Raw genomic sequence first — 18,149 nt, 5'->3', positions numbered from 1 at the left:
ATTCATTAATATAACTTTCTAGTTATTTTTAAATGTTAGGAAATTAATTAGGAGATTACTCATGGAAACTTTAATATACTTTCGCCCCACAGCCCTCAGTTAAGTTTAGTTTTTGGCCCTTCATAAGAAAAAGTTTGGGCACCCCTGGTCTAGTTAATAAACGTAATTAAATGCATTAAAATTAAAAGTGAGAAATAGCCATATTAAAGTTTAAGTTTAATTAAAAAAAACTCAAATATTTATTCAAAAATGTTTTATTTTCAAAAAGTCAATTTACAAACTGCATGACTAACTTTCTTCTGTAGAAAAATACAAGAAGATATCAGAAATGCATTTTTTTATGATTAACAATAGGCGACAAGTTATCCAACAACGTAAATGTACAAAGCTGTCGGTTGGTATCTTTTCTTTGTGCTTTTTAGATATGCAAACTTACATGTATAGACCCTTTATGTACAAATGTATACTTTCTGAAAAGGTTGTCATTACAGTATCAAATTGACTGTTGTTTTTGATTTCCTAATGTTGTGGAATCACATTGGCACCATGGTTATTTTGTGAGTTATGAAAAAGTGGAAAAACAGGAAACGCTGATGCTTTGGGAGGAAAACAACATTTGTGCAAAAGCAGAAAACTCTAAATCCTTGTCAACTCAGAAAGACATATTTAATCTCTCGCCCGTTTCCATTTTTAGCCAGTGTTATTGTCTACGGCCATCCATCTGAAGCCAGAGTGCTTTCCTTTCACACACAGCAATCAGATCTACACATGCTTGAGGTAAAATTACACAATAGATGGATTACTCCGTTCAGATTTGCTCAGATTTTGGAATTCTTACAGGATTGTGTGTAATGTCTTTGCATTTGGTGGATGAAAAAAAATCACACTCTTGGAAATGACTAACTGCATGCATAATGTATCGACCTGTTAAAAGAGATTATTGTCAGTAAGTGCACAACAAATAGTGCTGCTTGCGCCCTAGTTCGAGTCAGAGTGACATTTTCCCTTAAATGCATTGGCACCATGTAACTCCTCTCTGTCATTTACCTTGACACATGTCCTGTGAATCAGAGACCACTTTTTATCACTAACTTGAGCTATAGTCCACAACAAGTGACATTAGGTTGGTCCAAATGCTGCTTTGAAGTGTGTGATTGCTTTAGATTTATTGGCCTGTCATTTATGGCTGGGCGACATGACAAAATAGTCACATCGCAATACAAGTCATCTTATATCCTCATGAAAAAATGAGAAAATGATGAGTCACAGATCTCTGTTTTAAACTGGCTACTTTATTAGTACCGGGTTCGACCCCCTTTTACCTTCAGAATTACCTTAATGCTTGAATGCTGCCTGAATTATTAATACAAGGCAGGATGGATCCAAGTTTTCATGTGGTTGACACCAAATTCTGAGCCTACCGTCCAAATGTTGCAAGAGAAATTAAGACTAATCAGACCAGGCAACATTTTTTCAATCTTCTTTTGTCAAATATTCCTTTTCTTACTGACACGAGTGGCGTCCGGTGTGGTCTTCTGCTGCTTTAGCACATTCACCTCAAGGTTGGATGTGTTGTGTGTTCAGAGATGCTCTTCATACCTCGGTTGTAACGAGTGGTTATTTCTAACAGCTCGAACCAGTATGGCCATTCTCATCTGACCTCTGGCATCAATAATTCATTTGCACCCACAGCATTGCCGCTCACTGGATATTTTCTCTTTTTCAGAATATTCACTGTAAACCCTAGAGATGGTTGTGCGTGAAAATACCAGTGAATGCCACGTTCAAAGTCACTGAAATCCCCTTTCTTCCCCTTTCTGATGCTCGGTTTGAACTGCAGCAGATCATCGTGACCATGCCTAAATGCATTGAGTTGATGCCATGTGATTGGCAAATTAGAAATCTGCATTAACAAGCAGTTGGACAGGTGTACCTAATAAAGTGTCCGGTGAGTGTATATTAGATTAATCACTACCAAAGTTAAAACTGGAACAAATCTACCAAAAAAAACCTAAGATCGCGGTCCAAAAAGTAGTACACCTAGTTTATCATCTTGAGAATGTTAAATAAAACTTTAATAAACAGGAAAAATCAAGAGAAACATTAAAAAGTGTCAATCTTTCTAAAATTGTTGTAATTTCTTTTGAATTTAAATGTATTTTCTTTTTAATCCTAAAGGTGTTAGGTGACCAAAATCTTTTAATAGATATAACTGTTTAATAAAACAGCACCAAATATTTTGCTACATTCTCTGAGAAATGGATAAAAATAGTGATTTTCAAAAGAGTGTATATATGTGTGTGTGTGTGTGTGTGTGTGTGTGTGTGTATATATATATATATATATATATATATATATATATATATATATATATATATATATATATATATATATATATATATATATATAGTACCCTTTCTGTAGATTTTTCACATTTTAAAATATATATTCAAAACGTTACTCAATCATATGTGATTATTTGGTTACAATTTATTTTTATGGTGTCCTTGTAACAGTCTTAAACTGTTAATTTAATTACCTGGTAAAATAAATTCATTACACATACTGCAGTATATGATTAGAATATATAGTGTGTGTGTGTGAGTGTGTGTGTGTGTGTGTGTGTGTGTGTGTGTATATATATATATATATATATATATATATATATATATATATATATATATATATATATATATATATATATATATATATATATATATATATATATATATATATATATATATATTGCACAATTGTACTTGCTATATTTTTACTTTTACTATAGCACGTACATGGAACGTGTAACATTGATACCTTAAAACAAACTGTTGCCGATTATTTGTGACTATACAAATTCCTGGCAAATGTTTGCTTAAGAATGTAGAAATATAAAGTAAATATTCATAAAATACAAAACACTAATGACTACAGACAACATAAAATATTGCAAAATGTAAATATTGCTATAATTTTTTCTGCTTGCACCCCCCAGCTAGAGTATAAAATTGTGGTAATCCAAATGAGGAAAGTGTTACTGTAAACAACATCTTACGCAACATCATGAAATAAATGGAATAATATGGTTGATAGACTTTTTATTTCCCACATACAATACATATCTTCATATTGCAGAGCCCTTCTGTCATTTGCATCATGCTTGTAATTCTAGCAGGCGAAGTGAAAACAAGCATCAGATGGTACAGTCTCAGTTGACCAAGCAAATAACTATCAACTACTGTCCACAGTCTGTCAAGTCCACGGTGTGACCTCTTGTGCCAAACCCCCAGGCTGTAATGATGTAATTTGAGGATTAGCTTTTAGTCATGATAAGCTTATTTTCGAAATGATCACAACAAACTATACACTGACTTAAAGCAGTCTGTCTGGCTTGCCATAAATTTCTTCTGTAAATCCTCTCATGAGGTTAAAATGTCAAGTGCTATTTGAACGTCCATATACCGTATCAAGCCATGTCTGGGATGAGGACTTTATTGCGTTCAATAATCTATCAGGACAACCTTTCAATCAACTCCAATGAGGGCCAGGTCATGGTCCCGAGAGACCCCAGCACCCCACCATCCCCATCTCTCCCAGACACCTTATTCTGCTAAATGAACATGCTATCAAGTGTGGTTTTGTAAACTAATACATTTATTCATTTTCTTTTCGACTTAGTCCTTTATTATTCAAGGGTTGCCACAGCGCAAACCGCAAACTTATCCAGCATATGCTTTACTCGGCGGATACCCTTCCAGCCGCAACCCAACACTGGGAAACACCCATACACACTCTTTCACACACATACTACATAAAATAAATAATAAGATAACCTAAAGTAGAGCTTTTAAAAAATATATAACAGGGCAATGGCAGTGTTTTAATGGAAACAGAATGAAATTTATCACTGAAAATAAGTAGTAAAAGCTAAACAATCACAGGCTCAATTTAAGTACAATGATTCATTTTAAATAGTTTTATGAATCCAGCCACTTAGGAAATGCTGTAATCATGTACTGTCACAAATAAAAAGCTGTCACTGAGGATGAATCTATTCAAAAGGTACGCTTTTGTACTTTTTAGACCGTAAGATGTGCACTTTACCAGTATAGAGCCTTTAAAAAAAAATTCCTTGTGACAAATTACTGTTTATTCTAAATCCAAGATTGTACACTGCAAAAAAGTAGACTCAACTCGAAGTTGTAAGGGAACTAGCTGCAGAGCTTTTTTTGTGTTGACTCAACTTTCGACCCAAGTACTGCACTGCACTCAATTTAAGTCAAGTCAACTCAAAAAATTGTATGTATGTAGTTTGATAAGCAAATTAGCACAATAGTCTAAAAATAATCTTAAGTCTATTATAAAGTTTATCAGAAAAAAAATAGAACGTGATTCATGCTTTTTTTATCACACTTAGGCTTGATTATTGACTGTCAAAATCTTATTGAGCCCATCTGCAATGCGTAAAGAATGCTTTTGCCAATTACGGCATCTCTACATTGGCTGACAGTTGAAAAAAAATTAAATATGAGGTATTTTTGTTTGTTCATTACATTGTCATGCTCTAGAATATATCACTGATCTCCTCCTTTCAAGAAACTGCTCTAGATCATTTTGATTTTCCAATATCATGATGCTCTCTGTGCCTCGAATTTGTCCAAAATTGAAAGGAGACTGAGATTTTCTGATTGCTGACCCCTGGACTGGAATGAATTACCTACATACAGGTGAAGTCAGGATTATTAGCCCCACTCTCTCTTACACAGCAAAAAATGCTTTTCTTACTTTTTTATTATTATTCTATGTTGGTATGTTTGTAGGTTGTCATGTTTTGTACAGCACTTTGGACAGCAGTTGCTCTATTCTTTAGAAATTAAATTGGGTAATAATTTATTTTGATGCTCCATTTGAGCTTTTGTAGACTGTCTGCTTAATATCTGCTGATACTGCTCCTTCAACAGACATTTAACTGACATTAAGAAAGTTTGCAAGTACATGTAAACTTACACTAACCCTAACCTCAAACTAACAGTCTACTTATAATCTAATGAGAATTAGTGGCAATATAACTTAAATCTGCTTTTAGCTGGTCAATTGCAGTCTATTTTAGTTCCTCAAAATAGCAGCGCGCCAGAAATGCACCTCAACACACCTCTTATCAAAACCAGAACTTCCATGAGTCCACAAAGTGGCGCAGATGGATTTACTATTTGAACAATGTGGTGCAAAATGTGAAAATAAGTGTTGTGCAGGTCTGAAAATAGCAACACATAGCGGCAAACACATCTTGCGTCTTTTTGCACCATGTGTATGATAGGAGCCTTAATGTCCCTCATAACCTCTGTAGTTCCATTAAGGCACTTGTTTCCAAGACACAATACAATTTTAAAGGTCCTGTAAACTTAAAATAAAGTTTTTTAGATGTTAGTAAGCGTATTGTACGTTTAAAAGATATCCAGTAGCTAGTGTGCTCCAAAACAGTGACAGTAATTGCATTTAGAAGATATAAACCTACACTACGGCTAATTTAGCTTACTCAATTCACCTATAGCCCAGGTCTTTGGACTGTGGGGGAAACTGGAGCACCCAGAGGAAACCTATGCGAACATGGGGAGAACATGCAAACTCCACACAGAAATGCCAACTGAAACAATCAGAGCATGAACTAGCAACATTCTTGCTGTGGTGCGATCGTGTTAAAATGACAATTAATAATTCACATTTATCCCACCCTCAAGTGCTTCCAAACCTTTTGTTGAACACACAAAAAAAAAATGTTTGAAGAATGATGTTAACCAGGCCCTGACTTCCATAGCTAGGGTTACCAATTTCAATGCAAAATAATAAGGAACGTATACTGTAGCGGGGACCACATCCCCAATCACAGGCCCAATAGCATGCCAGAGAGACTTGGGGTACTGTGCTTTGATTTTAGTGAGCTTGCGCTTGCGTTTAAACGCTGAAACTTTAAGACAAGGGGGTTACCTGGAGAAGCATCTGCCATTAGGCTACTCTTTGTCAAGACTTGACAGACTCCGCTTAAGAAACTCACCCTCACTGGACAAAGACCAATCAAACTAACGATGACACCAAGTATTACGCAATCAAAAGTAAGAAATGAGGCATCTTCATAAACTGAGTGTGAGATAATTTGCATGAAAATCTTCTTAAAAAAAAAAAGATAAATACGGGACAAAACCCTTCCCGTATTGATTCAAAATAGGACATGCAATTTCTTTCTCAAATACGGGACAATTCCATATTTTAAGAGACGGGTGGCAACCCTATCCATAGCACTATGGTAGTTTCAAATTGAAGTCTTCAATATATGAAAGTCTGGGACAAGTGGAGCATGAGAAAATGATGACAGAATTTTTATTTTTGGGTGAACTATCCCTTCAAGTTTCCAAATAAAACAACACATAAATAATATATGAATAATATATTGCATGTGTGATAGCAACAAACATCATTACAGACAGACACAAAATTCAGTTTATAATGCTTATTTCTAGGTTTTATGACTCATTTTGCTCTATTTCACTGTATAACAAAGTGATAAACAGTCGATCTCTGTGTGACTCCTGCACAATATATATATCTTAGCCTTGCATTGATATACCACAGAGAAAGAGTAACATAGAAGAGTTTTCATCTCATGTGCTCTAAAAAGGTCGACTGTGCCCACATTTATAAAGCCTGGTACCAAAAGGCTATAAATAGTCTTTGAGGGCAGCCACTCAGGCAGAATGGCAGATATTTAGCACTGGAAGGCTTTGCATAATGTGCTAGAAAAGACAGTTTAAGATGAGCTATTGAAATGTCCTGAGAACATCCTGAAAAAAAAACCCTGCATTGTAATAAAAATAAACCAAAATCATCAGTATATACAGGACATAATGTTTATGCTGTGCATGCAAAGGCTTTCATATAGTGTTACACTAATCAGTAAACAGCGCACAGTCAATATCACACAGCCTGACAGACAACGTTAGAACACAACATGCTAAAGCAAATTTGATAACACAAGTATATTAATACTGGAAATGTGCGAGTAGACATGATTGTTTGTGTATGTTGTAGTTTCAATACTTACATTGCGCAGCAGATTTTTTCCATTTAGGCTTTGGATGATGGCAAGTGTTTAAGGAATAAATCAGTATTTGTGTTTATAAATGTGTATCAATGCTTCTAATGTGCTTCAAATGTCTCTATATCTGACCGCACGAGTATCTCAGAAAGCCAACGGCCCTTCACCCCTCTTAAACCGCTGCGGCTGTAAATCCTATAAATGATGATTCATGACAGATTGTCTGTCCATGTGATTTCTCATGATGCACAGAATTAATGCATATAGGCCATGCTTCTGCATGTCATATCTTTAAGTTTTCATGGTTCTCATTCAAAACAAGACTTTAATAATGTATCCAAAACATAACTCTCTTTGGTGTTACTTTAATATCATATTTCTGTTTTTATTAGTTTGTATTAATATTTACAATTATTTAACATTTTATATTTTGATGCTATCATCTTAATTTTATACGGATTTAGACATTTTTATTTTAGTTTTAGAATACTAAATGACAAACAAAAATATTTTTTTGGCTTTATTTTCTGTGAAATGTTTAGTATCTGAAACAAATGTCTTAAAAGCTAAAATAAATCTTTTGATATTGACCAGAACTTACAAGAAAACTTACTAAAACTGCAAACAAATGCATTGGGACTATTCACCTTGCAATTTGTGCATAAAATACCCAATGAATTGTATTAAACGTGAAAATTATGTATTTATTTTTCGGCCAGTATGTTGATGATTGGTGTAAAAATCTGTGAAAAATGCATTACTATTTGTATAAATGTGTCTATAGAGTATAACATAAAATATGTATTAAACAGATATTATAGTTAAGAAATAGGTAGAATAGGTATTAAGGTGTTATGGTTGCACACACATATATGAAGATCTATATCTGAAAGACACCAGCAGATGATTTTGCAAAACTAACACAATATAAAAACATTTACTAAGCTGTAGTAAGCTGTAATTTACACATACTGTATATTTAAAAAGACATATTCTCACCTGTGAAAGCAGGAAGTGTGTGTTTACTTTGTTTCTGTGTTTTTTACAACCCTAGGCTGTGAAATGTTGCGGCATCTTGAAGTACACCGATTTTTACTGTGAGTGACAACATGTTGACTGTGCCAAGATGATAGACATATGTGGAGAGACTGAATGTGGTGAGTTCAGACATATTGTTTACACCGTAATAAATGCAGAGTTCCACACAATTGATTCACGCTGCCAACACAAACCAATTAAGTTAACATAACAAAATTAAAGTGGATTCAAACATAAAACAATTGAGCTGTCCCAAAAACAGCTAATTTTAAATATGTAGTTTTAACATATATCTATGTGTAAAATATGCCTATTTTGCTCACTGTAAAATAACTGGTTGTACAATCAGTTCTTTTAAGCCAATTATCTAAGCCAAAACTGTCATGTGATTAATTTATGATGACAACAATGACAGAAAAATATATAAATCTATTGCATACATCCAAGAGCCCATGTTATAAAATATTGTTTAGAAAATAAAATGATTTTTTTCAAATCCATGCTTACTTTTGAATAAAATGGCTAAGCAACATGTCCCTCATTTCTAATAAACATAAATAAAAGTATGAATAAATACATTTGTTTCATTGCTTTGATAAAAAAATGTTTGTGTTTTAAATTAATAGTATTATTAATGTTTTCAATGAAGTTTTCAATAAACAGGAATTTTACTTTTTGTAGTTTAAAGATTATTTTTAAGCAGGGTTTGAAGAACAAATGATTCATTTTAAAAGACAAAGTCATGTCATCACATCAGTAGGTACATAACGATATTCAGTAATGCAAAATATTGTGATAATGAACGATATTATCGTGGACACTTCAAAATGTCAGTGAATAATTACTTATTATTTACACTTTATAAAAACTTGTAAGATCATTCAGGTTTGTGCATTTGCTGTGGTTGTTTATAACAGCACCAAATGCTTAAGGACTTAATAATTTTGATTTTTAAACATAAATATTTTAAATCATTCATATATTGATGTTAGTCTGGACTTCGGCATGTTCAAGATTGCTTAAAAATATTCTAATTCTTTATAAGCCTATTGTGCGCTAACACTTTACAATAAAGATCCGTTTAATAACATTATATAGTTCAATTAAACTGATGATGAAATCTATTTGTAAAGTATTCATCTTAGGTGATTTTCATATTTAGTAAATGTTTAACTATTAAAAATCCAAGGTCGTAGCTGTTTTAAGTTGAGCTTTTGAACCAACATAATTTTTGTAGCATTCGTAGTTAATTCTCACTGTTGATGTTAGTTAACTGATGTTGTCTAATGAGAACTTATAGTAAAATGTACTTCACTAAATTTCATTTCTTTGAAATATTTGCTTACTCTGGGCATTTACATAAAAACACACTGTTCCTTTTAATATTACTATTTAAAGTAACCGAGTTTCGCAGACAATATTTTGATATCATAATAAATTAAGCGTACTTGTCAACCACTAAAGAAGCAATATGTACACACAATTCAGTATTTTATATACAAATATGTGTACACACACACCTAATGACACAAACTAAACAAACACAAGCTAAGATAAACACCTAATGACACAACCTAAACTAACACAAACAACTATACTAATGCAGATAATGTTGCTTTTCCTTCCAGCAGGCATGCCAACCACCCATTGCATCAGAACTTTAATCACCAAATCTGCACAGTGGGTTGTTATCAGATTACGGGATAATCCAGTCCACATTGAGAAATCACAACAGCGGAGACGCACTATGTCATGTCAGTTTTTGGCCTTGTTGTTTTTCATCGTGGAAAAGCTCAGTAAACGTGCCACCCATTGCAGTAATGAAGAATGGGAAATGAGGGTGGCAGCTTTACTCAGGTGCCAAGTTTCCATGCTGGACCACCACGCATGGCGAAATGGGTTAATCTGAAACAGTCTGACAGACCAGCCTGACCTGTTTACTAACCGCCGCATCCTGGGCCTGTGACTGCCCTCCATAGGCAACAAACAGAAGCACATCTCTGAATAAATGTCACAACATATCATGCACTTTTAATCACACTTCAGCATAAAAACAACACTGAGAGGGATGAACATGAAGGGATTGCTGGAATTGTTTTTCCTGAAATTACGAAAGGATGGAGATGGTAATTTAATGATGTAGTCGATTAATGGTATATATACAGCTATGGAGAGTTTTTTTATATATTCTATGAAGGTCTGCCTTCTAAATCTAAAATAAAATCAATGTCTTTTTAGAGCATTTTCATTTATTCTTTAGAAAAGGGCATTTTCTCGAAAATCTTTAATTTGTTGATATTAAAAATGTATTTTATTTATTCATTCTGTTTCTTTTCGGTTTAGTCACTTTATTAATCTGAGGTCGCCACAGCGGAATGAACCACCAACTTCTCCAGCATATGTTTTATGTAGCGGATGCGCTTCCAACTGCAACCCATCACTGGGAAAAACCCATACACACTTATTCACATACATACATTACGGACAATTTTAGCCTGCCCAATTCACCTGTACCACATGACTTGTGGCAGAAACCGAAGGAAACCCACGCAGACATGGGGAGAACATGCAAACTCCACACAGAAACGTCAACTGACCCAGCCGAGGCTCGAACTAGCATCCTTCTTACTTTGAGGCAAACGTGCTACCCACTGCGACACTATGCAGCCAAAAATCTGGCTTATTAATGCAAATATTAATTCTTTACATTAAAGTTAGAACACTGTACTGTTCAGAAATGATTATAAACATGTCTTAACGTATACGACATATCATAGGTTTATCTCCACATCCTTATTATACTGTAAGTTCTGCGAACCACAGCTTCCAGATACCTTTTTACATATGATGTGGGAATGTGGGGATTCGGTGCTGGAAATTTTATTTAAAGTTACAAAAATTTGTTTCCCCAAAGATCTTGATTTGTTATTTTTGAATGATAACTCTCAATTTCCCCTTAAATGCAAAGGTCCGTAAATTTTGGTTAACTGCTTCAACTGCTACAAACAAAATGTTGGTACAGCGGTGGAAACCCCCTCATGATCTCTCTGTAAGCACTGGTTACATTCACTATTGGAAATCCTTGGATCAAGCATGCTAAACTGGACATTCTGATGGTGTGGAAAATCTATTTATGTCACTTCTAAGAAATCTTGGACACTTAACCCTCATCTGATATTACGAATGTCAAATTTAAATATAATTTTTAATTTATAATAGCTTGGTCTAAACTACAGTTTTTCTGTGTTTCCTGATGTGCATATAATGGGATGGGGAGATTGGGGATATATATGGGGTAATAGCTGTTTGAAAGTATTTTTCTATCTGACTTTAAAAATAATTTCATTTTTGGAAATAAAAACTGAATTACAAAAATAATAATAAACATGTCTGAAACATGTCATCTTTTCCTGGTATTTTTTTATTATTATTTATTTAATTTAAAATCTGGATGAAATGTCATCACTAGTTTACAAAATAAAACAAAAATGACACAAGCAAATATATAAAATATACAGAGAAAGTAAGAATTTTCCATAGTTATGTATGAAAAGATTAAATGCAAAAACCTCTAAATGCCAGTTATTATTTTCACCTAAATTAGCATTTTTCTGCGACTCCTGTGTGTGGACCCAGTGTTTTTACTTTCATAGTGACTAATTAGTTATTTTCATAGCCTTTAAAAAGAAATAACGAAATATAAAAATAGAGGTTTAGAAGTTTTTGCATCTGAACTCTTCATATACAGTTGAAGTCAGAATTATTAGCCCCCCTGAATTATTAACACCCCTGTTTATTTTTTCCCCCACTTTCTGTTTAACGGAAGGAAGATTGTTTCAGCACATTTCTAAACATAATAGTTTTAAAAACTTATTTCTGATAACAAATTTATTTTATTTTTGCCATGATGACAGTGAACAAATATTTTACTATATAAGACACTTCTATACAGCTTAAAGTGAGATTTAAAGGCTTAACTATGTTAATTAGGTTAACTATGCAGGTTAGAGTAATTAGGTAAGCTATTGTATAATGATGGTTTGTTCTGTAGATTATCGAAAAAAAAATTTATTTAATAATTTTGTCCCAAAAATGGTGTTTAAAAAATTAAAAACTGCTTTTATTCTAGACAAAATAAAACAAATAAGACTTTCTCCAGAAAAAAAATATTATCAAACATACTGTGAAAATTTCCCTGCTCTGTTAAACATCATTTGGGAAATATTTAAAAAAGTTAAAAAAAGTCAAAAGGGGGCTAATAATTCTGACTTCAACTGTATGTTTTGGTATATATTAATAGGAAACACGTGCATAACAGAAAAGCAGAATCTTTATAATAGGGTTGGAAAGAAAGTAGAATAACTGATTAACCATAAGAAGACTAATGCAATAAACCGGTTTACAAGAACTCATCATTATACAAGACCAAAACAAACAAAAGGCGAAAATGTGAAATGTATTTTTATTAATCTATCAATCTAATTGTGATAAGAATCATTAAATTTAATGTTTTCACTTAAATTTTAATCAAAGTTTGGGTAGTTTTGGTTTTTATTTTGTAATAAATATTCTTTATATGCCACAGTCACATCATTCTACAGCCAAAGACCGGTTACTCACTGAAGCTAAGCAGGGCTGAGCCTGGTCAGTACCTGGATGGGAGACCACATGAGAAAACTAGGTTGCTGTTGGAAGTGGCCTAAATGAGGTCAGCAGAGGGCGCTTAACCCGTGAGTCCTAATGCCCCAGTATAGTGAAGAGGACACTAAGTCAGTCAGTGAGCACTGTCTTTCAGATGAGACATTAAACTGAGGTCCTGACTCTCTGTGGTCATTAAAAATCCCATGGCACTTCTCGTAAAGAGTAGTCTTGGCCAAATTCCCTCCATCGGCCCATACCCATCATGGCCTGTGGCTGCTGTCGCATCATCCAAGTGGATGCAGCACACTGGTGGTGGTGTGGAGAGACCCCTCTCTCATGATTGTAAAACCCTTTGGGTGTTTGGCCATACACAATAAATGTGCTATATAAATACGCACATTATATTATATATAAAATTACATTTTTATATATAAATATTTTAACAGATTTAAAAGATTGATTGACTTTACATTCACTTTTACATTTAATATCTAATATCATGCAGATTGTGTTGTTTTTAAAGATGTCACTTTATAAACAATAATGGCGTTTATGAAAAAAATCCTATGCTTTATTTTCCTGTTTTCAATCTTTTAAAGGAATTCCATCAAGTCTAGACACTTGTATTTGTAAGCTGAGCAGATATCCTTTATAACAGTGAGCTGTAATGTTCAGACTGATGAAACGGTACAGTTTCCGTTTTAGTTTTGACTATAATAATCATAGTGCCTCAGGCATTAGCTCGATGTCTAATCTATAATCCAAAAAAATACACTGTATTCAATCCAATTATTAGTTCAATTGTACATGTATATACTGCCACTGCATTTCCAAATCTCCTGTATACATTATAATGGCCTACTTCTGTCTCATTCATGTGCTGCGCAGTTTATAATGCTGTTGCGTATTTAATCCACAGATATAGCCATAATGGTCACAGACTCAAAACTGCATGTCTGTGATAGAGGGAGCCCTTTACTGCAAAACTTTTACACATGTTTAAAACTGGCTATGAGGGATAAACTGCTTAATTTTACAGATATGATTTAGATGGAAAAATGGGAACACAAGTATAAAGGTGTACAAATCTAACCCTTGTCTACACTGTAACAAATTAGGGTGCCACACAATTCATTCCTGCTGTCCCAACACAAATCGATTAAGTTAACTAAACAAATTTGGTTGGACTGAACATAAAACAATTAAGTTGTCCCAAAAAACCTCAAGGCTTGTGTCGTTTCAGCTCATTTTAAATAAGTAGTATGAACAAGCAGCTAAAATCCCTCTGTCAAATCAGAAACTGGAAGCAAATAGAAATGCAGAAATGCATCTGCACATCTCCAGGATTTCGAGCACAAGGGCAGGTAAAAACAGCGGTCCACAAATGGTCCAAGTTACTGTTAAAATTGTGAATTTGTGGCACAAGCTTGTTTGATTTACCTCTGCAACATGCTTGTCCCCTACACCCCTATTTGCTCATTACGTTCCTCTGACTCTGGCCTTCTTGCTGTCCCTCGGTACCGCCTCTTTTCAACAGGGGGGCAGGTCATTTAGTGTTATTAAACCCAAACTCTGGAACTCTCTACCATGCTCAAACTGTTCTGTAAATAATATCTCAGAATTCAAATCTTTACTTAAAACTCACTTAGTTTCTGAATGCTTTACTTCTGATCTGCCAAACTGACCAATTTATTTGATCCACCTGCACTCTGATTATTTGTCTCTTAGGTCTTGTTTTGTATTTCCAGTTAGTTATATTTGACTTCCTGTATTTGTGAACATAATGTTGTCTCTTCTTATGTCTGCTTATCCGATATCTTTTTGTTACATTCTTTGTAAAGTGTCCTTGAGCTCTGGAAAGGCGCTATATAAATAAAATGTGTAATTATTAATATTATTATAACTATAATAATAATAATTATTATTATTATTACTATTATTATTATTTTTGATTTGTAAACCATCAAACATACAGATAGCATTTGTACGCGATGAAGTTAATTTTATGACAGGAGACAGGACACGTGTTTGGGTTTACAGCTCTCACATGGACACAACGCTGAGATACACACACCATAATCACATCAACTTTTTACACATGGGCATTTGTTTATGTTTTTACTCTGATACTTCTGATATAATATATATACTCTATTCATGTACATTTTAAAATCATAAAATTAACAAAATATTTGAGTTAAGCATTAATGAATTAATAGTGAAAATTTTTTTTCTTCTATAATATGTCAATCAGAGGGTCAGAGAATATTGTATTATATTTCAAAATATTATAAATATTCATTATTAAAAACTACATATATTAATGCCAAAGTCTAAAATAAAAAATGTGTATGTATAATAAACATAACAACAAACAATAGAAAGGTCAAAAGTGCACAACAGTAAAACTTTAAATACAGTGAGACAAGCAAATATAACATATCTAATTCAAAGTTATTAAACTAAGTCAAGCTATTAATAAAAATACAATACGGCATTAAAATAACACTGCTGTAGTTATACTTTCAAAGACTTTACTTTAAAGACTAAGCTGTTATATTTTAGGCAGATGACACCAGACTTGACATGCAAATTCAAAGACAGATTTACATTTACACATTTAAAATCATGCAAAGTTTCTGATCTGTATATAAAGATGATATTTTGTTACATTTATAAATGCCAGTCTTCTTGCAAAATACACTATACATCTTAAAGCATAGTTAAAGAATCTGCTAGAGAAGCTTTATCATGTCTAGACACACATGTATTTGTAAACTGATCAGATATCCATCATTCCAGTGTTTAGAGTGTTCCTCCGGGTCATGGGACGGCATCACTCCTCTCTCTAAGTCTCTTCCCAATAGTCTATTCAAGTCCCGGTCACCAAACTCTAAATTTAGCACGTCACCGGGCAGATTCATTCTCAGGTTTACTTGCTGTTAGCTATTCTTCTCTTTAATGGCTATAATATGAATGTGTTCACATTTAAGAACACTCTCCTGTCAATCAAACACCTTCTGTGACGCTCAGTAACTGACTTTCACATGAATTTGAAGAGTGCTGACAAATACAAACTGTGCTAACAAACCATCAGATGGTGACAGATTACCTATTCACCTTACTTAACATCTACATCTGGTTAAAGCCCTTGACTGTAACAAAATGAAACAAAAAAATATACTGTCATACTCTATCAACAACCGTCTGCAAATGAAGTTTCAAACTGAGGTTCAAAGACTTTAAATTCTCTGTTGAACAAAATGAGAGAGAGAGAGAAGAGAGAAAAAAAAGACTGAGATAGTCATATTATTTAAATATGTTAATTGAATTTTTATTACAAGTGTTTTACTTGTCTCCCATTTATATCGAAGGTGATATTTAGCCGCACCATATTGGTGTTTGGTAACATAGTTTTTTGAGGTGAGCTGTTAGCTCAACTCTCAACTCCCAATCTGGAGGACTATTACAAATGTATTCTCATAACTAATTGATTATGCATGCAAAAAAATAACTCACTCTAAACTGTTTTACTGATTTCAATTCAAATCCCAGGATTTTGCCATTTTAAAAGTAAAAATGTAAAATATAAGTTGTAAATATTTGATTACTGTAATAGAAAGTAGAAAAGACAAACAAATAATCTGTAAGATAAACAAAAATTAACATTGTCAAGCTAATTCTGGCTTACTTTTTATCTTTATTACAATATACCATCAGTTATTCACTTTAATAACAATTGTTTTACTACAAATAAAAAATGTTATTGTAATTAAACCATGGTCGCCACAAATCAACCACGGGTTTAGCTACACTAACCACAGTTTAACTGTAGTATTTGTAGTTAAGCTGTGTTTATACAAATGATAATTACTGTGCTAAAACACTGATACCACAATAACAACCCAAGGTTAATCTGAGTAAAGAAACAATTATTGTTAATTGACAGTCCAAATATGCCTTTATGCATTAAATAAGTCTTTATAAAATAAATAGCATCACATCTGGGGGTCCTTGGCACACAAAGCCCTGGTCTAAATGAAATCACTTTGTTTATCAATATACAGCCTATACAATATAAACGCAAGAGGACACAAATAAACAATTTTTTGTATGATAGCACTTTTTATTAAATAACTACAGGCTGTTACAGACTGCGCTCAAATTTACTAGACTATCAATTTTGTATATATTTTTTTAAATTTCTCACAAATGCAAGTGCTAAAATAATATGTTATTTTCTAACAAATCTATGTGCTTATAGATCTTTACATGTCAAACATGCTCACATACCAGACCCTCGTCGGTAAGAACGTTATTTGAACATGAACATATTAAACATATATTAAACATATTCATCAATGAATGTTGTTATTTATTTGTTACAAACAGTTTGAGAGTTAGGACGTTTATATGAAAGACAAAACAAACGTATAAAGTTTCATTCAGTGACTGAAATGCCAAAGGTAACGCTGAAAGCAACAAACAACATGCAAAAACTCCATCCGCATGTCAAAGTCTTACCAGTAGATGAGCGAAAGTCCATCAAAACGCTCGAGCTCTCTCCCCCGGGGATTCAAATAGGACATTGCATCCAAAAAGAAACGTGGAGGTTGAAATAGTCTGCTCTGAAAACGGAATTAAAAGCTGCCTGTGAATATTACCGCCAGACACATCACATCACCGCGACTTCATGTCATGCTGTTGGAGTCGCAGCCTTGCTCAAGAGTCAGCGCTCATTCAGCATCAAATCAATGATACAGCAACTGCCAGGCGAGAGAGAGACTCAACCATGCCAGTTTCTAATCTGTAAGACACGTGGTTTTCATGCTGACCTGGCCGTCTGCTAGACAAAATCTACATCTTGTCGACAAACCAAACCCCTCTGGTCACATTACTTTGACTTTTCAGGTAATGTCTGAATGCGTGTTATAAGATGTGAGAGTCCCAAACTCACTGTTGCTGCATCTGACAACTCCGTACCGAGAGGACGTTTTAGGGCATCTTGTTTCATAGACAGGTAACTAAGCTTTGAAGCAGGCGATTAATATACAGAGATATGAGATTATAATTTGTGAATGTGTGCAGTCAGTCAGAGGTGAAGCCTATGACCGTTCAGCTTCAGGTAACTGAGATTAATGGTTCCGCTGCTAAACCGTCCTGAGAGATCCGCTGCACTGCAGCCTAAACACCAGCGGGGTTTCCAATTTCCTCACGTAGACGATTGTTTGTAACGCCAATGTGTCTCTGTAGCTTCATACTATAAGCTGAATTGAAACCTGTGTCTACATTTGATATGTTGGTGCATCACTCTTATGCTTAGTTATCAGAATCAAGTATGCAAAAAGATTTGTAGTATTACAAGCAATAAAAAATACAGTGA

The 18,149-nt window shown here is 33.8% G+C and overlaps 1 protein-coding gene across 2 annotated transcripts in view; it reads right to left on the bottom strand.

Moving 5' to 3' along the window:
• si:dkeyp-72e1.9 overlaps window positions 1–18,149 on the bottom strand; it is a 91,241-nt gene extending 73,092 nt beyond the window's left edge. For both annotated transcript variants that reach the window (XM_005164110.6, XM_073944756.1), the window contains exon 1: window positions 17,291–18,149. In XM_005164110.6, the coding sequence (XP_005164167.1) occupies window positions 17,291–17,355 (65 nt within the window). In that variant the 5' untranslated portion in view covers window positions 17,356–18,149. The remainder of the gene's footprint in view (window positions 1–17,290) is intronic.

Source organism: Danio rerio, chromosome 3, assembly GCF_049306965.1.
Source record: "Danio rerio strain Tuebingen ecotype United States chromosome 3, GRCz12tu, whole genome shotgun sequence".
NCBI classification, from domain to species: domain Eukaryota; kingdom Metazoa; phylum Chordata; class Actinopteri; order Cypriniformes; family Danionidae; genus Danio; species Danio rerio.
Note: the sequence above shows the minus strand (reverse complement) of the source record. Positions and strands in the feature narration are given on the sequence as shown.